General features: G+C 42.4%; 1 protein-coding gene across 2 annotated transcripts in view; it reads right to left on the bottom strand.

Annotated features, from left to right (window-relative positions):
- The window catches only part of taok1a (TAO kinase 1a), a 30,708-nt gene extending 9,359 nt beyond the window's left edge, over window positions 1-21,349 (bottom strand). For both annotated transcript variants that reach the window (XM_036962029.2, XM_090218619.1), the window contains exons 1-16: window positions 20,755-21,349; window positions 8,983-9,239; window positions 8,809-8,880; window positions 7,637-7,738; window positions 7,484-7,529; window positions 7,288-7,384; window positions 7,043-7,156; window positions 6,797-6,888; window positions 4,826-4,919; window positions 4,621-4,702; window positions 4,268-4,438; window positions 3,583-3,783; window positions 3,275-3,415; window positions 1,129-1,365; window positions 851-979; window positions 29-232 (exon numbers count right to left, since the gene is read on the bottom strand). In XM_036962029.2, the coding sequence (XP_036817924.2) occupies window positions 29-232; window positions 851-979; window positions 1,129-1,365; window positions 3,275-3,415; window positions 3,583-3,783; window positions 4,268-4,438; window positions 4,621-4,702; window positions 4,826-4,919; window positions 6,797-6,888; window positions 7,043-7,156; window positions 7,288-7,384; window positions 7,484-7,529; window positions 7,637-7,738; window positions 8,809-8,880; window positions 8,983-9,114 (1,914 nt within the window). In that variant the 5' untranslated portion in view covers window positions 9,115-9,239; window positions 20,755-21,349. The remainder of the gene's footprint in view (window positions 1-28; window positions 233-850; window positions 980-1,128; window positions 1,366-3,274; window positions 3,416-3,582; window positions 3,784-4,267; window positions 4,439-4,620; window positions 4,703-4,825; window positions 4,920-6,796; window positions 6,889-7,042; window positions 7,157-7,287; window positions 7,385-7,483; window positions 7,530-7,636; window positions 7,739-8,808; window positions 8,881-8,982; window positions 9,240-20,754) is intronic.
- Window positions 21,350-22,382: the final 1,033 nt, after the last annotated feature.

Raw genomic sequence — 22,382 nt, 5'->3', positions numbered from 1 at the left:
CGAGGAGAGCTGAGTGATTATGGCTGACCTCTCTCACTAGGTCCTGCTCCACGTTATGGCGAGCGATGAGGATCCTCCTCTTGAAGCGTCGACACTCTAGCTCCAGGTAGTGTCTCTGTCTCCTCAGCAGGTTGGCCTCCTCCTCAGCCTGGAAGTGCTGGAAGTTCTCCTTCTGCTTGGACAGCCACTCCTGCTTCTCCTTCTTAGGGGTCGACTGGTTCTCATTCAACTCCTGGGGGAAGAACAAGGACAGAGATTAAAAGGGGAAATCTGCAGTTACTACATCCATTTTTAGACTTCTAAATGAATGATATAAACCCATTCATTCTCGAACATTATAACTTATAAAAGCCTCATGAGCTTAGTTCAACTGTTGTACCCCATCAAAAGCCAAAATATAAGCTTTTTACCAATGTTTGTAAACGAAGTAAATGTAATAACCACAAAACTGTATAACCTCAAAACATGCTTAAAATTATAATTTTGATATCATGGATGCTCACTCCTTGCATCCATAGCTCTGTCTATGAATTTGAGTGTGGTTACACTTTCTCCAACCCCATCCCTCAACCTTTAACCTGATCAGTGGCGGGTAGTATGCTTTGTTATCGTTTCAAATGCAGATTGGCACTTTAAGAAATTGTAAATAGGAGCTTGCTGTCCATATTTGCACATTTTCTGTAAAGGTTTGTCTTTCTGTGAGTCTGTCTGACATGCTGAGAGGATCATGTTGGCAAACATTTGTGTGTGTCATGTGTTTTTTCTTCAAATGATATAGCAATGTTTGATGCCTTGTATACTGTGTATAAAATGTGACCGTTCATCTGTATGACCGCGTGTGATTCTCTACCTCCTTGAGCTGCTCCTTGCGGAGTTTGTACTCTCGTTTCTGGGACTCTAGGAAGCTGTTGAGCTCTTTCTTCTGCTGGCTCTGGATGTGCTGCTGGAACTTCTTCTCATCATTAGTAAAGGTCTTTGCCTGCAGACACACACAATCAACATTTGAAAACGCCTCCAAAACTTTATGTAAAACAATAACTTTTAACAGTGACCTAGGGAACAGCAGTAGAATCTAGACAGAGTATGAATGATGGAGTAAGTATGGAGTACGTGAGAAAACGACTGTACATCTTTCTCCATGGCGGCCTGGTGCTTCTTAATGAGTTTCTCCATCTCCTGGGCAAAGCTGTTCCTCTGGTTCTCCAGCTCTTTGTCCAGACGGAGCCGGTGTTCGTCCATCTCAGCCTTCACCTTGTTCTCCAGGGCCATCAGCTGCTTCTGGTGCTGCCTCCTCATCCTCTTATAGCCTGACATCTGCTCTCTCAGCTCACTGTCCTGCTCGTGCTCCTTCATCTGACGGGTCACCTGGGGGAAACATAAGGCTTATCATAGAACTCTGGACTCAGCTTATACTCTCCTACAGGAGCAGACACTTAAAGGCCCAATGCAACTGTTTTTTTCTCAATATCAAATCATTTCTGGGTAACAATTAAGTACCTGTTTTAAATTAAAATGCTCAAAAAGACACCAAAAGCCTTTTTAGCAAAGAGCAATTTATCAAGCAAAATGTAGCTAGGACTGTCTGGGAGTGGTCTTCTCTTTTTGTTATTTCACCTTTATTTAACCAGGTTGGCCAGTTGAGAACAAGTTCTCATTTACAACTGCTACCTGGCCAAGATAAAACAAAGCAGGTCAACAAAAACAACAACACAGAGTTACACATGGGATAAACAAACGTACAGTCAATAACACAATAGAATCTATATACAGTGTGTGCAAATGTAGTAAGATTAGGCAGGTAAGGCAATACAAAGGCCATAGTGGTGAAATAATTACAATTTAGCATTAACACTGGAGTGATAGATGTGCAGATGATGATGCGCAAGTAGAGATACTGGAATACAAAAAAGAAAAACAATAACAATATGGGGATGGTGTAGTTGGGTGGGCTATTTACAGATGGGCTGTGTACAAGTGCAGTGATCAGTAATCTGCTCTGACAGCTGATGCTTAAAGTTAGTGAGGGAGATATAAGACTTCAGCTTCAGTGATTTTGGCAATTCGTTCCAGTCATTGGCAGCAGGGAACTGGAAAGAAAGGCAGCCAAAGGGGGTGTTGGCTTTGGGGATGACCAGTTACATATACCTGCTGGAGCGCGTGCTACAGGTGGGTGTTGCTATGGTGACCAGTGAGCTGAGATAAGGCGGGGCTTTACCTAGCAAAGACTTATAGATGACTTGGAGCCAGTGGGTCTGGCGACGAATATGTAGCGAGGGCCAGCCAATGAGAGCATACAGGTCGCAGTGGTGGGTAGTATATGGGGCTTTGGTGACAAAACGGATGGCACTGTGATAGACTACATCCAATTTGCAGAGTAGAGTGTTGGAGGCTATTTTGTAAATGACATCGCCAAAGTCAAGGATCGGTAGGATAGTCAGTTTTACAAGGTTATGTTTGGCAGCATGAGTGAAGGAGGCTTTGTTGCGAAATAGGAAGCCGATTCTAGATTTCATTTTGAATTGGAGATACTTAATGTGAATCTGGAAGGAGTGTTCACAGTCTCACCAGACACCTAGGTATTTATAATTGTCCATATATTCTAAGTCAGAACCGTCCAGAATAGTGATGCTAGTCGGGTGGGTGCGGGCAGCGATCGGTTGAAAAGCATGAATTTAGTTTTACTAGCATTTAAGAGCAGTTGGAGGCCACGGAAGGAGTGTTGTATGGCATTGAAGCTCGTTTGGGGGTTTGTTAACACAGTGTCCAAAGAAGGGCCAGATGTATTCAGAATGGATCAGAGAATCACCAACAGCAAGAGCAACATCATTGATATATACAGAGAAAAAAGTCAGCCAGAGAATTGAACCCTGTGGAACCCCCATAGAGACTGCCAGAGGTACGGACAACAGGCCCTCCCAATTTGACACCCTGAGTGGGTCTGAGTGGGGGGTGGGAAACTGAATACTAGCTGTTAATGGCAGAGGTTTGAAACTCTCTTTCTTATTGGTCCATTAACTAATTTACTGCCTGGTTATGTCACCAGGCAGGCCAAAACTCCCGTCCCACCAAAACAGGCTGACATTTCTGGCAGTCTTTTCATACAGCTAAAAGGGCATTATAATCATTATCCCAATTTCACAGTATTATTCCAACCTCAGTTTGGAAATGTATATAAAACACTGAAAAATCATGTTTTTGACTGCACTATAAGGGTCAATTTTAAATCATGTTAACTACAGTACCATTGTATTTCTATGGCTCGATGTGCTCTTACCAGGGAGGCTGTGCGTATTGTGGCAAAGTGCTCGCGGTTGCGGTGGTGTTTTGGCCGTGGAGTGTGAGCAGGGGGAGACTGGGGCTCAGTGGGCGGCCGGCTGTTAGGTTCCGACTCTTCACGATAAGTCGTCTCCTCCTCCTGAGGAAACAAATACAACGCAGTACTTCAACAGCAGAAAAAAATGCTTCAAAATCATCTGTGAAAGGCACTAGGAAACACTATAATCACTATGTTGTGTATTTCAATATAATTAAGGCAGTGTACAGTTATTCTGCGGGTCCAGCTCCAAGATCATCTCTACCCACCGGTTTGAGGTGAATGACGGAGCTGTTGGACATGACTGTGTGGTCTCCCTCCATCATGTCCAGTTCACTCTTGTCATCTCCGGCGTCGGTCAGGCTGTTGACAGAGCTGCTCTGGGAGCTGGCGCTGATCGACATACTGGGGATAGACTGGTTACTGCCAACGCTGCTCACTGTGCCTGTCCTGCCACTCTGCTCCGGTTCCTGGGGACAACGCCATAACAACAGCAAGACACAGGTGAGTGAAATACTTTTTGAATCACAGTGTGTCAACTATAGCAGGTTATGAGCAGAGGATAAACAGGAACAACTGAATGTTGAGAGAACCAGGCCTCCCCACCAGGCCTCCCTTAACCTAATTATATGAGTGCATTTAGAGAAACTACTATTAAACTATTTCCTTGTTTAAAACACAACTAAATCTGCTTCAAGTCTATATGTTTTATTAGTAGGTAATGATTTAATGTGTTGTGGTCTGTTTTTTTAACTTCTTGCTGAATGTTGTTTGTGTGCTGTTTTCTACCTCATGTACATTGAGTGTGGGAAATGCGCATTTACAAATTAAATATTATCATTATTATTTCTAGCCTACATAGGGTGTTTTCAAAGACTACAATGGTTCTGGTATAAACAATGCTAATCTCAAACTAAGATCCACAGGAGAGCAGAGCCAGATTGGGCGACTGACCTCCTCGTCTCCGTCCTGTGCTTCGGCTGCAGGGCCGTTGTGAGCCTCCTGGAAGAGGATCTTCTTCATCTTGCGGTACTGCAGGTTGTCCAGCTCCCGCACTGCAACCTTGGTCCTCAGGATCAGGTCCATCAGGACAGAGTCGGGCCGCTCCCGCTGCACAAACGCATGCTGAGAAAGAGAGGGAGGCAGAGGGGCCAATCATTTTCTTTTGAGATGAGGGTGGGTATGATTCACGTTCATTTATTTATTTAACATTCACTCAAAATCAAGTCAACAGAGCCAGATAGATATGTATCTATACATTTTGGCACTGGTAGATCATCATATATAAGATATCTGAGAGATCTTACCTTTAACAGTACCTCCGAGTTGGGCCTGTCTTGGGGGAATTTCTGAAGGCAAGAATCTACAAAGTTTCGAAAGTAATCCGTCCTGAATTGAGAGACGGGGACAAGAAGGAAGAGTTAGTTTCTTTCCCACCATGACACACTTTAAAAGTGGACAAATGCCTTCCCCTAAATAATAAGCCAACTCTGATGAAGCTACATGACGTACCATTCACTTGACTGCAGTGTGGGGCTTTCATTCTGCGCTATGTGATATAAGGCACTCATCGCATTCATATTGAACAGTGGAGGTTTTCTCTCAGCTAGAAACAAAGAGATTAGAGAAAACAATAGCTTACCAAGATCCACTAACAGTAAAACATAACAAGGAGGAATACAAAAAGATGTCATATTAAAGTAATAGGAAGACAGACAAAAGATTTACAGTGTCTTCAGAAAGTATTCAGACCCCTTGACATTTTCAACATTTTGTTAAGTTACAGCCTTATTCTAAAATGTATTCAATTGTTTTTTCCCCTCCTCCTCAATCTACACACAATACCCCATAATGACAAAGCAAAAACAGGTTTTTAGAAATGCTTGCTAACTTATAAAAAAAATAAAAATAAACTGAAATATAACATTTACATAAGTATTCAGACCCTTGACTCAGTACTTCGTTGAAGCACCTTTGGCAGCGATTACAGCATCAAGTCTTCTTGGGTATGACGCTACAAGCTTGGCACACCTGTATTGTGCGGCAGGGTAGCCTAGTGGTTAGAGCATTGGACTAGTAACCGAAAGGTTGCAAGTTCGAATCCCCGAGCTGACAAGGTACAAATCTGTCGTTCTGCCCCTGAACAGGCAGTTAACCCACTGTTCATAGGCCATCATTGAAAATAAGAATTTGTTCTTAACTGACTTGCCTAGTTCAATAAAGGTAAAAATGTGGGGAGTTTCTTGCATACTTCTCTGCAGATCCTCTCAAGCTCTGTCAGGTTGGATGTGGAGCGTTGCTACACTCTCTCCAGAGATGTTCGATCGGGTTAAAGTCAAGGATATTCAGACTTGTCCTGAAGCCACTCTTGCGTTGTATTGGCTGTGTGCTTAGGGTTGTTGTCCTGTTGGAAGGTGAACTAACCCCAGCCTGAGGTCCTGAGCAGGTTTTCTGTACTTTGCTCCATTCATCTTTCCCTCGATCCTGACTAGTACCTACCACTGAAAAACATCCCCACAGCATGATACTGCCAAGTTTCCTCCAGACGTGACGCTTGGCATTCAGGCCAAAGAGTTCAATATGTGTTTCATCAGAGAGTTTTTAGGTGCCTTTTGGCAAACTCCAAGCGGGCTATCCCCCATGCTGTGGGGATGTTTTTCAGCCTTTTACTGAAGAATGCCTTCCTTCTGGCCACTCTACCACAAAGGCCTGATTGCTGGAATGCTTCAGAGATGGTTGTCCTTCTAGAAGTTTCTCCCATCTCCACAGAGGAACTCTAGAGCTCTATCAGAGTGACCATTGGGTTCTTGGTCACCTCCTGACCAAGGCCCTTCTCCCCTGATTGCTCAGTTTGGCCAGCTCTAGGAAGAGTCTTGGTGGTTACAAACTTCTTCCATTTAAGAATGACTTAAGCCACAGTGTTCTTGGGGACCTTCAATGCTGCAGAAATGTTTTGACACTCTTTCCCAGATCTGTTCCTCGACAGATCTCTACGGACAATTCCTGGCTTGGTTTTTTGCTCTGACATGCACTGTGAACTGTGGGACCTTATATAGACAGGTGTGTGCCTTTCAAAATCATGTCCAATCAATTTAATTTACCACGGGTAGACTCCAATCAAGTGATCAATAGAAACAGGATGCACCTGAGCCCAATTGAGTCTCATAGCAAAGGGTCTGAATAATTATGTAAATAAGGTATGTTTTATTTTTAATACATTTGAAAACATTTCTAATAACCTGTTTTCACTTTTTTAAATCCATTTTAGAATAAGGCTGTAACGAAACAAAATGTGGAAAAAGTCAAGGGGTCTGAATACTTTCTGAAGGCTCTGTATTATTCAAACCAGTATGAAGAACAAAAACAAATAGTCTACATTCTTCTCTGGACAGATATTGGTTTAAGATATGGAATGAATGAAGGAGAGCATTAAAACAACAGGAGAGCTAGTCTAGAGTTGAGTACATGGACGAGAGAGTTTACCTAATTCAATGCAGGTTATTCCCAGAGACCAGATGTCGATCTTCCCATCGTACTGACCTTCGTCCATAGCCAGGATTACCTCTGGGGCCATCCTGAGGAAACATCCCCATTTTAATGACCGGTACACTGCTTTTGATTTCATGGAAAATATTGAATGAGACTGTAGATGGTGCCCCATTTCTAAATTCTTCCCCATATTTCAAACACCATCTATTTTTTCTCGTACATTGGGATTTTGAAACTCACCAATATGGCGTCCCCACAAAAGAGTTGGCTGGCGAGACAATGGAGGCAGAACCAAAATCTGCAAGTTTCACCTGGCCAGGCTCTGTCAGCAAGACGTTCCCTGCCTTGATATCTCTGTCAGACAGACAGAGGAGAGAGATTATGTCCTTACAGCTTTGTTCCACTGGCACAGGCACACTCCCTCCCTTAGGGCACAAAGAAGTCAGTCTAGCACATCCACACATACAGGTATGAGGAGGACTCACCGGTGAATCATGTTGTGGGAATGAAGGTAAGCCAGCCCCTGTAGAGCACCGTGGGTAATCGCTGCTATTTCCATTTCTTGTAAGGGTTTCTTGTGAACTACAGAGGATGTAGAGAGAGAGAGAATGAAAGTGCTGCAAATCATGGGGAAAACCACAAAGAAGAACTAGTCTTATAATCTCAAAACTGCCATCTTACCTTCCAGGACATCTGAGGCAGAGCCTAGACAGTACTCCATCACCAGCTACAGAGACAGAAAGAGAGAGTGTTATACTGGGCTAAATAATGTACCGTTTCAGAGTATTCACCACGTTATCATAGCATTATTTTCCATTCAGATAACACTCTTACCCAGGCAGTGTGCTCTCGCAGATAGCATCCTTTATACTCTATGCTGTTTGGGTGCTGTATTCTCTGCAGAAACTTTACCTCCTTGATTATGTCTTGCCATTTCTGTAAGGTAAAAGAGTGGAACAATTACATCATGTTTGCATAACAAGCTTTAAAAGGACCAATCTCCCAGCATCTTGTTTTGGTAAAAAGCTGAGGGATGAGCCTAGAGAAATGTAACCACTCAAATTTATAGACTGACCATCCACGATATCACAATTATTGTTTTAAGCGTGTTGAGGCTATACAGTGTTTGCTTACATTTACAATGTTTACATATACTGGAGTAAAACAAGCTTGTATTTTGGGTTCCGATGGGATAATACTGTTGAACTAAGCTCATATGGCATTTATTAATTTTTTATGTATTTATTATAAGTTCTATTAGTTATATACTTCAAGAATCAAGAATATCATTCATGTATACGTCCAAAAATGGATGTAGCAACTGCAGATTGTCCGGACAGAGATGCAGGCTGGAACTATGTGTTCTACATGGAACTTTAGTTACTTCCCTTTGAGTTCCACTCTACTTCTTTGGGTTAATGAATTACCCGATCCAGTCATTTTGCCAGATTCAAATCTGATTATCAACTGTTTTTAGACTGAACCCTAGGGAATAGGCCACTGAATGGCAGTTCCACTACTTTAAGCAAATAAGCTCATCTCCAGCAAGATGTTTTAATTCAAAACTGCTGAGTAACACAACAAATCCCTTTGGAGACCAAACCTTACAAAAACTGTAGGTCTAATGCTCCGAACCCACTGAGGACAGGATCTTGAAGGATTAGGCCTTGTTAGAATATATGCTAATGAGCCTTTTCACAGTAAACCAATATTGAGACAGCAAACAACTTCAGCAACAGGCTTCATGAACATGAAGCAATTGTTTCCTGGAGAACACGTTTCATCACACCACTGATTAAATAAATGATCATGGGATTAATAGAGAATATTGTTTGTCCACTGTGCTGACATTGTCACACAATTATCTGATTTACATATTTTTGAGCTTTTCAGAAAAAAAATCATTATATTTGCAATTGAGTGAGAGATGCTTACTAACAAAACTAGAATTATGAAAGGTAATTGGTGTAACATCAATGGCATTTGATGCACAATCTGTCTCTTACCTCGTTGGATTGTTTTCCACTGTAAGACATCTTCTTGATGGCCACCACCTCAGTGGTCCGCACATCTCGTGCCTGAAGAAAAATACAGTCAACACCTTGCCCTATACCTTAAACAGTTCTGAATGGAAGTCCAGCTCTGTTACTGAGCACAGAGTGGTGGGTCCAAGTACTCACAAAATAGACGGCACCGAAGCTGCCATGTCCAATCTCTCGCAGGTCTGAGAACAGTTTCTCGGGGTCCTCCTTGAAGAAGAGCTCAGCAACGTCGGGGTCCTTCAGGCTCCCCGCCCGACTGGTGTTGGGCATGCTGAGGGGGGGACGTGCCAGTGCTGCCACCGCCGCGGCCAGGGATTATCTGGATATGCGACAGCGACGCGACAGCCCCCACCGACAGCTCATCTGCAGGACAGCGGTCTCATATGTGTACACACCTTGGGGATGGAGAGGAGAGAGAGTGAGAACTAGCACAATAGCACTTAGCAAGCACATGAATAATATATATATATATATATTTGACATCTTAGTCATTTAGCAGACACACTTATTTAGAGCGATTTCCAGTAGTGAGTGCTTACATTTGTCATACTTTTTTTGTACTGCTGACCCGTAGGAATCAAACCCTGGCATTGCAAGCGCCATGCTCTACCAACTGAGCCACATGGGACCCAAAATCAATCAAGTTCTGATATTGAGGGGTGAATGGTGAAACTGATTCTCCGGGACATAGAAGATACAACAGCCTGGACAGGGAGAGTGAACAGGACTTCTAATGGGATTATCTAACGGTGAAAAGTCTACATGGGGGATGGGGCATCCATGAACTCGGAATACGCCTCCTTTCAACACTTTCCTGCAAAGTCAGGTTCGGGCCATGGTGCCATTATAACTAAAGGGGCACTGCTCTTGTTGACGATAAAATCTGCGTGATGACGTATTGTTCACAAAATGTACTTTATCGCTTAAGTTTTCCTGTACCAAATATAAATAGAAAGTAAAAAAAAAAAAAAAAAGATGTAACCTTTATTTAACCAGGAAAAGCCCATTGAGACCGAGAGACTCTTTTTAAGGTAGACCTGGCCAAGGCAGCAACAATCAATACATTACATCATTAAAACATACAACAATACAACATGATCCAGCCTAATAAAAAGCATTTACACTCCTCAGTAACAGAGTCTCTCATCAATATTTTAAATTAATTCAGTGGCACTAACATATCTAGATGAAGCATGGATTGTAGATTATTCCATGCCTCTGGTGCACAAGAAGAGAAGGTAGTCTTGCCTAATACTGTAAATGTCCTGGGGACTTTAAGTAGAAACCACCTAGCAGACCGGGTATGGTAACTGCTGGTGAAGGAGACCAGACTAAAGAGGTAAAGAGGGAGTTTACCCAATACAATACAAATGTATCTTTCTGGGCATATAAAGGGAGGTCCAACCTAAAATTTGGTACATGGTGCAATGGTGGGTGAGTGACTTGGCATTTGTAATAAAGCGCAAAGATGCATGATAAACAGAGTCCGGTCTCTGTAAGACAGAGGAGGCTGCATGCAAAAACAACAAGTCACCATAATCAATTACAGAGAGAAAAGTGGCCTGAACAAGCTTCTTTCTAGCCATAAGCTGGAAGCGAGCCTTAATACAAAAATAAAACCCAATTTCAATTTAAGCTTTGTCACAAGATTATCCACATGAACTTTAAAGAACAACTTGTCATCCAACCAAATACCTAGGTATTTGTAGGATGACACTTTTTCAACGGATAAGCCACCAGATGTGACCATGCTAAGCTTCTCTGTCCGAGTTTTAGCTCTGGTAAAGGTCATGAATTTAGTTTTTTGTACATTCAAGACCATAAAGGGAGGCCTGCGTTGATTGAAAAGCAGTCTGGAGCTCTTCAACAGCCTGAACCATGACTGTATCTGAATATATGACTATCATCTGCATCCCATTTCCCAAATCATTAATAAAAATGAATGAGAACAACACTGGAGCTAAAATGGAACCTTGGGGCACACCTTTATTAATCTCAAGAAACCTAGACTTGTGATTGTCAGTATATACACATTGTGTTCTGTCAGAATGATAATTCCTAAACCAATTTACTGCCCCTTCACTGAGACCAATGTTTCTGAGTCTAGCTAGCAACAATTCATGGTCAACTGAATCAAATGCCTTTGATGAATCCACAAACAGAGCAGCACAATGTTGCTTTTTATCAAGTGCATTAATTATGTAGTTTGCCACGGCCATAGCTGCAGCTGTGGTGCTGTGCCCCGATCTAAAGCCAGACTGAACCTCACTCAGTATGTTACTTTCAATTAACAAGTTCACTAGGGATTCATAGACTTTGGCTAGGATAGGTAGTTTGGAGGACGATAGTTATTAGCATCTGAAGGATCTCCACCCTTTGGCAGTGGGAGGACATAAGCTGATTTCCAAATGATGGGTATGGAATTGGTCAAGAGACTCAAATTTAAAATGTGAGCCACATGTTCAGTAATAATACCAGCTGCTATCTTTAAGAGGTAGGGGTCCAGGCTGTCTGGACCTGCAGACTGTTTAGTGTCTATTGCCTTTAGTGCTTTATAGACCTCAGTATAAGAAACAGGCTCAAAGTTCAAATGGTTCACATGAGGGCCTATATCATAGTTGACTGTAACCGAGCTTACATTAGAGGTCTGGGCCCCACCATTATTAAAAACCCCTACAATATCGGCTTGTTCTTTCATTTCATTAGAATGGTCAGGAAGGCCAGAGGATACATTAGAACCTGACACTGATTTGATTCGCTTCCAGAACTTGGTAGGGTTGTTTAGATTCTCTGTGACTGCATTTAAATAGTTATCTGATTTGGACTTCCTGATCAATCCTGTGCATTTGTTTCTTAGCACTCTGAAGGAGACCCAGTCAACAGGAGCATTTGTATGTCTAGCTTGAGCCCAAGAGATGTTTCTCTTTCTAATTAATTCTGCCAAGTTATCTGAAAACCAGGGAGTGTCCCTTCTACTGATTCTACATTTCTTCACAGGGGCATGCTTATCACAAATGGACACAAATTTCATATGAAAATATTTCCAGGCAGTGTCAACATCAGGAATCAGACTTTGTCAATATTATGGTACAGATCACGTAAGAGCGCTTGCTCATCAAACTGTCTAAAATGTCTTTTAAAAATATAACGGGGTTTGGCTTTGGTCATTTTTGCACTTCTAACACAAGCAATTGCACAGTGAACACTGACATTGAAAATAGGCCGTCATTGAAAATAAGAATTTGTTCTCAACTGACTTGCCTAGTTAAATAATGGTTAAAAACAACAACAAAAAGTAGGGCGAGTCCACATGTTTTTCTACTTGCACACACACACACACACACACACACACACACACACACACACACACAAAATCAGAACCATGGACAGCCACATCATATTTAGCTTACGTTGATTGGACTAAATCATTTTTGGTATCTTTTAATTGTCACTGTATTAGACAAAGCATAGGTGATTTCATGATGTTGAAATGTTGAAGTTAAAATGGTGTTTTCTTTGCGACTTGCGGCAACTCTTAGTGGTCCAAAAATGTTGGAAACATTAACTTTCTTGACAATGCTGTAGGTCATGTAACTGTCTGTTACTGTACATGCAATATGCATTGTGGACTTCACTGGACAGAGGTTGCTATCCGGCTTTGTGATAAAACAAAGGTGTGGTTGAATTTACTCTGCCACTGGTTATAGAGCAAACAACGCAATTATCACAACACATAGGTTGTAATATGACTTTGGGGGGGGGGGGGGGGGGGGGGGGCTTGGCTTCCCCGGTGATTTTACCCAAGCACTGTTACAGTCTCTAGCCTAATAAACTGCATGCTTTCCCGAGTCGTAGTGGGAGGCCCACACCCCATATCATCGAGGGACTCCAAGTTTACTTGGATATGATGCTTATTATATCAATGTTTGCGCATAAAAGGCGTTTCCACCGCCATTTCTCGCATAATCAATTTTACCAACACAAACCGATCCCACCATGTCGAAAGAACAAATTATCCATCTGCATATGTACAATTGTACTGAAACTTCCAGTTTCCATGACAGCTATCATAAAAAAAACAAAATGTATACAGTATGACTTTACTCGCATAAAAACTGTGATGGAAACGTGGTTAATGTCATTATTCTTTATCTCCTTACTTTGTTCCCACCAGAACAGCAAGGTATCATGCTGAGTATGAGGTAGAGGAAGTGCAGAGTGGCAGACCACACCCGAAGTAGAGTAGAACCAAGACACGCGGAAACAAGAGTTGTGTGTAGTGTGTCTCAAGGGTTTCATCATGTGTAAGAATTCAGTTGTGTCATTAATGGATTGAAGAAGAAAAAACACCAGTGCAGTGCTGTCAACTTTCTCACTCAGTCCAGTGCTCTCTCCCTCGGATATGATGCACGCCACGGACTAGAGGTCCACCGATTATGATTTTTCAACGCCGATACCGATTATTGGAGGACCAAAAAAGCAGAAAAAAAGCCAAAAAAGCAGATGTTTTTATTTATTTGTAATAATGACAATTACAACAATACTGAATGAACACTTATTTTAACTTAATATAATACATCAATAAAATCAATTTAGCCTCAAATAAATAATGAAACATGTTCAATTTGGTTTAAATAATGCAAAAACAAAGTGTTGGCGAAGAAAGTAAAAGTGCAATATGTGCCATGTAAAAAAGCTAACGTTTAAGTTCCTTGCTCAGAACATATGAAAGCTGGTGGTTCCTTTTAACATGAGTCTTCAATATTCCCAGGTAAGAAGTTTTAGGTTGTAGTTATTATAGGACTATTTCTCTCTATACGATTTGTATTTCATATACCTTGACCATTGGATGTTCTTATAGGCACTTTAGTATTGCCAGTGTAACAGTATAGCTTTCGTCCCTCTCCTCGCTCCTACCTGGGCTCGAACCAGGAACACGTCGACAACAGCCACCCTCGAAGCAGCGTTAACAACTCAAAGTCTCAGAGCGAGTGACGTCACCGATGTAACCGCTATAAACGCGCACTCCGCTAACTAGCTAGCCATTTCACATTGGTTACACAAGCCTAATCTCGGGAGTTGATAGACTTGAAGTCATAAACAGCGCAATGCTTGAAGCATTGCGAAGAGCTGCTGGCAAACACACAAAAGTGCTGTTTGAATGAATGCTTACGAGCCTGCTGTTGCCTACCACCACTCAGACTGCTCTATCAAATCATAGACTTAATTATAACATAATAACACACAGAAATACGAGCCTTCGGTCATTAAAATGGTTGAATCCGGAAACTATCATTTCGAAAACAAAACGTTTATTCTTTCAGTGAAATACGGAACTGTTACGTATTTTATCTAACGGATGGCAGCCCTAAGTCTAAATATTGCTGTTACATTGTACAAACTTCAATGTTATGTCATAATTATGTACAATTCTGGCAAATTAATTACGGCCTTTGTTAGGAATAAATGGACTTCACACAGTTCGCAATGAGCCAGGCGGCCCAAACTGCTGCATATACCCTGACTGCTGCATATACCCAGACTGCTGCATATACCCAGACTGCTGCATATACCCAGACTGCTGCATATACCCAGACTGCTGCATATACCCTGACTGCTGCATATACCCTGACTGCTGCATATACCCAGACTGCTGCATATACCCAGACTGCTGCATATACCCAGACTGCTGCATATACCCAGACTGCTGCATATACCCAGACTGCTGCATATACCCTGACTGCTGCATATACCCTGACTGCTGCATATACCCAGACTGCTGCATATACCCAGACTGCTGCATATACCCAGACTGCTGCATATACCCAGACTGCTGCATATACCCAGACTGCTGCATATACCCAGACTGCTGCATATACCCAGACTGCTGCATATACATATACCCAGACTGCTGCATATACCCAGACTGCTGCATATACCCAGACTGCTGCATATACCCAGACTGCTGCATATACCCTGACTGCTGCATATACCCTGACTGCTGCATATACCCAGACTGCTGCATATACCCAGACTGCTGCATATACCCAGACTGCTGCATATACCCAGACTGCTGCATATACCCTGACTGCTGCATATACCCTGACTGCTGCATATACCCAGACTGCTGCATATACCCAGACTGCTGCATATACCCAGACTGCTGCATATACCCAGACTGCTGCATATACCCTGACTGCTGCATATACCCAGACTGCTGCATATACCCAGACTGCTGCATATACCCAGACTGCTGCATATACCCAGACTGCTGCATATACCCAGACTGCTGCATATACCCAGACTGCTGCATATACCCAGACTGCTGCATATACATATACCCAGACTGCTGCATATACCCAGACTGCTGCATATACCCAGACTGCTGCATATACCCAGACTGCTGCATATACCCAGACTGCTGCATATACCCAGACTGCTGCATATACCCTGACTGCTGCATATACCCTGACTGCTGCATATACCCAGACTGCTGCATATACCCAGACTGCTGCATATACCCAGACTGCTGCATATACCCTGACTGCTGCATATACCCTGACTGCTGCATATACCCAGACTGCTGCATATACCCAGACTGCTGCATATACCCAGACTGCTGCATATACCCAGACTGCTGCATATACCCTGACTGCTGCATATACCCTGACTGCTGCATATACCGACTGCTGCATATACCCTGACTGCTGCATATACCCTGACTGCTGCATATACCGACTGCTGCATATACCCAGACTGCTGCATATACCCAGACTGCTGCATATACCCAGACTGCTGCATATACCCAGACTGCTGCATATACCCTGACTGCTGCATATACCGACTGCTGCATATACCAATATTAACTAGATATGCAGGTTTAAAAATATATACTTGTGTATTGATTTTAAAGAAAGGCATTAATGTTTATGATTAGGTACATTGGTGCAACAACAGTACTTTTTTTGCAAATGTGCTTGTTAAATCATCACCTGTTTGTCGAAGTAGGCTGTGATTCAATGAGAAATTAACAGGCACCGCATCGATTATATGCGACGCAGGACACGCTAGATAAACTAGTAATATCATCAACCATGCGTAGTTAACTAGTGATTATGTTAAGATTGATTGTTTTTTGTAAGATAAGTTTAATGCTAGCTAGCAACTTACCTTGGAAACTTGCTGCCCTCGCGTAACAGGTAGTGTAAGCCATGTAAGGCCGGTGGTTAGAGCATTGGACTAGTAACCAGAAGGTTGCAAAAACAAATCCCCGAGCTGACAAGGTAAAAATCTGTCGTTCTGCCCCTGAACAAGGCAGTTAACCCACCGTTCCTAGGACGTCATTGAAAATAAGAATGTGTTCTTAACTGACTTGCATAGTTCAATGAAGGTGTAAAATATATACAGTGGGGCAAAAAAGTATTTAGTCAGCCACCAATTGTGCAAGTTCTCCCACTTAAAAAGATGAGAGAGGCCTGGAATTTTCATCATAGGTACACTTCAACTATGACAGACAAAATGAGAAGAAAAAAATCCAGAATATCACATTGTACGATTTTTTATGAATTTATTTGCAAATTATGGTGGAAAATAAGTATCTGGTCACCTACAAACAAGCAAGATTTCTGACTCTCACAGACCTGTAACTTCTTCTTTAAGAGGCTCCTCTGTCCTCCACTCGTTACCTGTAATAATGGCACCTGTTTGAACTTGTTATCAGTATAAATAACACCTGTCCACAACCTCAAACAGTCACACTCCAAACTCCACTATGGCCAAGACCAAAGAGCTGCCAAAGGACACCAGAAACAAAATTGTAGACCTGCACCAGGCTGGGAAGACTGAATCTGCAATAGGTAAGCAGCTTGGTTTGAAGAAATCAACTGTGGGAGCAATTATTAGGAAATGGAAGACATACAAGACCACTGATAATCTCCCTCGATCTGGAGCTCCACGCAAGATCTCACCCCGTGGGGTCAAAATGATCACAAGTGACCTAGTGAATGACCTGCAGAGAGCTGGGACCAAAGTAACAAAGCCTACCATCAGTAACACACTACGCCGTCAGGGACTCAAATCCTGCAGTGCCAGACGTGTCCCCCTGCTTAAGCCAGTACATGTCCAGGCCCGTCTGAAGTTTGCTAGAGAGCATTTGGATGATCCAGAAGAAGATTGGGAGAATGTCATATGGTCAGATGAAACCAAAATATAACTTTTTGGTAAAAAATCAACTTGTCATGTTTGGAGGACAAAGAATGCTGAGTTGCATTCAAAGAACACCATACCTACTATGAAGCATGGGGGTGAAAACATCACGCTTTGGGGCTGTTTTTCTGCAAAGGGACCAGGACGACTGATCTGTGTAAAGGAAAGAATGAATGGGGCCATGTATCGTGAGATTTTGAGTGAAAACCTCCTTCCATCAGCAAGGGCATTGAAGATGAAACGTGGCTGGGTCTTTCAGCATGACAATGATCCCAAACACACCGCCCGGGCAACGAAGTAGTGGCTTCGTAAGAAGCATTTCAAGGTCCTGGAGTGGCCTAGCCAGTCTCCAGATCTCAACCCCATAGAAAATCTTTGGAGGGAGTTGAAAGTCCATGTTGCCCAGCAACAGCCCCAAAACATCACTGCTCTAGAGGAGATCTGCATGGAGGAATGGGCCAAAATTCCAGCAAGTGTGTGAAAACCTTGTGAAGACTTACAGAAAACGTTTGACCTCTGTCATTGCCAACAAAGGGTATATAACAAAGTATTGAGATAAACTTTTGTTATTGACCAAATACTTATTTTCCACCATAATTTGCAAATAAATTCATAAAAAATCCTACAATGCGATTTTCTGGATTTTGTTTCCTCATTTTGTCTGTCATAGTTGAAGTGTACCTATGATGAAAATTACAGGCCTCTCTCATCTTTTTAAGTGGGATAATTTGCACAATTGGTGGCTGACTAAATAAAAAAAAATCTGCAAATCGGTGTCCAAAAATACTGATTACTGATTGTTATGAAAACTTGAAATCGGCCCTAATTAATCGGCCATTCCGATTAATCGGTCGACCTCTACCACGGACTGCTTTAGGCAGACAATGAGAAAGAAACTAGTATGCCCATTACTCTAGGATCACGGCCCTCTGAGCGTCCCTGATGTCACAGGAGAGCCTAATAATAGGAGCGAGGGATGGGCACACTGGCCAGTGATGTAAGGCTGAGCTCTGGAGAGTGGCCAGTTATAGCTCTCGGTCCATTCTGGAGAACGAAGTAGGAAGAGATCACAGTCTCCTGTTTCCATAGAAACAGCAACTACTGTAAGAAAGCCAGTGTGCTGTGTCCAGGCTGATAGACAGTGACTCTCCGCCTCTCCCCCAACACCCTCTTGCTCCACTATTTTGGTATGCACAGAGACAAAGAAAATAGCACTGCAGCTGATAACCTCACACAAAGAAAACCCAACATTACAACACAGTAGATAACTAAGGAAAAGATGATGCACCATACCATAAAACTAGCTAGTTGTTAGACCTGTACAGGTCAATACAGACACACTTCCTCAGTCAATTGACTCAAATACATATTTAAGGGGTATTTTCAATTCTCAAATAAAAAAGCTGAACTGTTTTTTACTAGGCCTAATCTAACATTGTCTGAGGAAGACCAACATGTGGTAGTAACATAGCCACTCCTCGACAACATCAGAAAATTGACTAGTGCCTAATTATTTTTTTGGGGGGGAAATACCTAAATATTTTCACCAGTAACCCAACATGTCACTGTCTGTATGCCTCAATACAGACAGTATTGGCTCTTAAACATTATGTAATTATTGATAGCTAGCTAGTTATCTGAAGAAAGTTGTCAGTGCCCAGCCAGCTCAGATGATCAGCTGCACAGAGACACTGAGCAACACTCTCCCTCTCTGACGCCAGAGTCACAAGACTGTTCCTCTCCCTCTCGCCCTGGGAACAGCACAGCCAGACCCCAGTCTCTCAGGCACAGCAGGCAGACATCTTTTGTCCCGCAACACTGGACGACTCACTCACTACCCTGCTGCACAGACGCAGCCACAGCCCTGAAATAAAGTCTCATTAACGGCATGCGACTGTGGCTCTTTATTGCCATTGTTGTTTATGAATGAGCCTTGTTGTTGTAGCCTCTCTCTCATGATGGTGACGTTTTGAACAGCAGGAGGCACGTGAGAGTAGTGACAGCGATGGTAACTGATACCTTTAATGAAACACTTCGGCGTGCTACTGACACCCTACCTACACACACACACACACACACACAGAAGCAGCAAGAATGCAGCCGGACAGGACAACAAAGCTGGAGTGATGGAATTCCCTCTCTCTGCATGCTGTCACTGCACTGCATTTCCTGTTTGCTCAGCTATAGGCACTGCTGGGACTTTTTCAGGCATGAAGACTCTTCTATCATAGCTTATACAGGCCTAGCAACAGTTTTGCTTTGGAGCTCTTATAGGGGAAAACAACTGTATTGTATTATCTGTGTAAGTGTAATGTGGTCTGTGATAGGCTAATCAATCATCTCAGGTATTGACAATGCAAAGGTGTGGATAAAAACATAGGCCATCCTTATTGTCCATCCATGGGGCCTATGTGTGTCTCTCTCTGCATTACGCATTATACCGTTTTTGAAGTGAATTGAAATGCAATTCATGAATTTATAAATCGTCACAGTAGAAAACCATTAGCAATATTCAATTTACTTCCTGAATTGAAAACTAAATTGACCTGACCCCATTGTTTTAATGATTATGTAATAGACACCCATAAACAAATGAAATGAGTATGAACACATAGCCTACTCGTTTCAGTTCACAAGGTGAAGTAGCACCCATTTTATTTCATTTTCATTCATTTAATTTTCATTGACCAAAACACACAGCTGAAACAGGAAAATTACAATGATGAATCAATATGCCAGGAGGACATCCCATTTATCGTGCCTGCCATCATTTATGGAGCACTTTTAGGCCAACGTTAATGGCTTGGGGCATATGAATGTCACATAGCTAACAAATACAATCATAGTCTAAACTACCGTAATAGCAGCTGGATGGTAATGCAAGCTGTTGCCAAATGCTGTCTTATTCTTAAAAATAATCAATTGTAGGCTTATTCAAATGCATTTAGAAGTGTTCTGTTCATATTCATGATGAATAACGACTGGAACACCCCGCATTTGTAAACAAACCCCGTGTGGATCAAAGAAAGTGATAACATAAAAACAAAACAGACTATTGTTTACCAACTGATCTTTGAAACAGATGCAACATACACCTCATATGTACCCTAGTTAATGTGATAGTACAGTAGCAAGATTGTCACGTGACGAATCACGTTCAAGCCAAACTCATCATTGTGAAATGTCCCTTGACTCCATAACCATATCGGTTGCTCGCTGGCAAGCTGCCTAGCCAAGGCTAGTAGTGGCATAGCTAACACATAACAGTACCTAGCTAGCTATAGCCAGGACATCGCTCAAAGATCTTGACTCCCCAAAATCAAATCGACAAAACATTTACTACTGTACTAGACAAGGCAGTCAACTTGAGCTAGGTAGCCAGCTAGTTAGTTTACTAATGTCAACAAATTCGAAGTTACCGGTAGCTAGTGAGAGTAGTGTGGTCGATGTGAAATCATGCTACGGCTGGCTCAGCAGCCGGGAACTTGAGTAGGCTAACTTGATGTTACTAGCTAGCCATGGAAGCCAACTTAGTATCTTATGTGGTGTGCAAGCAATACATGGTGATATGACAAGTGTTGTAGGTATTAGTACATTTTTGGGCTTCGTTACAAGCATTGTTTAACATCGTACCATTTACATTTTAAGGCGTTAAAACACATGAGGCTATCTATTATTAGTTATTCCTAGCCAGTTTAAACTCACCCTTCCGACAGGCCTGGATGGTTTGAGCGGAGCAGATAATGTCGTGTGGTTCAACCAATTTTGGACAGGAAGAGTACTGGATTTGTTTTTTCCTGTATTATATTTTCCTTGCACTGATTTCTGATGTTTTTCAAAGTTGTCAACCGATTTGTAGCTTTAGATTGGCTGTGTAGAGTTGTCTAAAATCTCCACCCTTGGAGTAACTGGGGCCCAGATTGTCGATTCCCGTACTACAGGCAGATCCCAAAGATGGCGGCTGTGCGTTCCACCACCTCCCTCCGTGACAAATACGGCGGGGAAATGTGAGGGAAGCTCAGGGAACACCACGAAAACACCCAAACTGAAAGCGACCGCACCCTTGATACCGTCGGAAGAGTAGAGAGGCCTTTTCTTTGAGTGAGAGTAGAAGTATGTTCAATATTTCTCTGTGTTTATGTTGGGAATCTCTCCCGTCCTCTTCCAATTCAGCCAGTTCCGCCCTATCGCTGTAAACTCCCTCTGACCTATTCATATACAGTCATTGCTTTGATCGAAACGCATGGAGCAGCAAACCTACCAAACCCTCAAGGGGCGGTGACAATACAGTTACTGATCTGCAGACTAAATATTTTATTATGGACAAAATAAAATGGCATGACCATAGCACAACAACGAATTGTATCTATGGACACTGTTGTTTTTTTTTACAACGTTTCCCCAACATTGCTCAGCATGATGTATCTTTAGAGAACCCAAGGAGATGCAAGAGGGCTTACTGCTGGTCCCAAATGTGATGCAATTGGAGTCATGATAAGGGAAAAAAACATGATGATGTGATTCGATTCAGGGATACATTTAGTAAACATGTCCATGAACATCACTGTAGTTGGGTTCAATTAGTACAATTTAGTTTCAGACACAGACAGATACAGATACATTATTGTAATATAAAACAAATTATGCATATGGTAATAACTAGGCTATTATAGATTGAACATTTGTGAGTTCTACTGTTTTATGTTAACACCCCGAAGAAAAGGACAACAGCCGCCTCCCAAGTCGAACAGCGTTCTAAGGCACTGCTTGAGGCGTCACTACAGACCCGGGTTGGATCCCAGGCCGTATCACAGCTGTCCGTGACCGGGAAACCCATGAGGTGACACAATTGGCCCAGGTTTATCCAATTTAGGGAGGGTTTGGCCGGTTGGGATTTCCTTGTCTCGTCATGCTCTAACGACTCCTGCAAGCTGACTTCGGTTGCCAGTTGGACTGTGTTTCCTCCGACACATTGGTGCGGTTGGCTTCCGGGTTAAGCGAGCAGTGTGTCAAGAAGCAGTGCGGCTTGGCAGGGTCATGTTCAGGAGGATGCATGGCTCTCGACCTTTGCCTCTCCCGAGTCTGTAGGGGAGTTTCAGCGATAGGACAAGACTGTAAGTACCAATTGAATATCACAAAATTGGGGAGAAAAGGGGGTAAAAGTACAAAAATATATATATAAACAAAAACGAAAACCGCCAACTTATTGTATCAGTGATATTAGCAGGACTAGTATGATCAGATGACAACAAATCTAGGGTTGTCATCTAGACTTTTTATTGGTTTGCTGCTCATGTGTAGGGCATATCATGTTTATGTGTCTGCAACAACTT

The sequence above is a fragment of the Oncorhynchus mykiss genome, chromosome 24 (assembly GCF_057628025.1).
Source record: "Oncorhynchus mykiss isolate SJ-2025 chromosome 24, ASM5762802v1, whole genome shotgun sequence".
In the NCBI taxonomy this organism is placed as follows: Eukaryota; Metazoa; Chordata; class Actinopteri; order Salmoniformes; family Salmonidae; genus Oncorhynchus; species Oncorhynchus mykiss.
The sequence above is the reverse complement of the archived record's forward strand: the minus strand, read 5'-3'. Positions and strand labels throughout refer to the sequence as shown.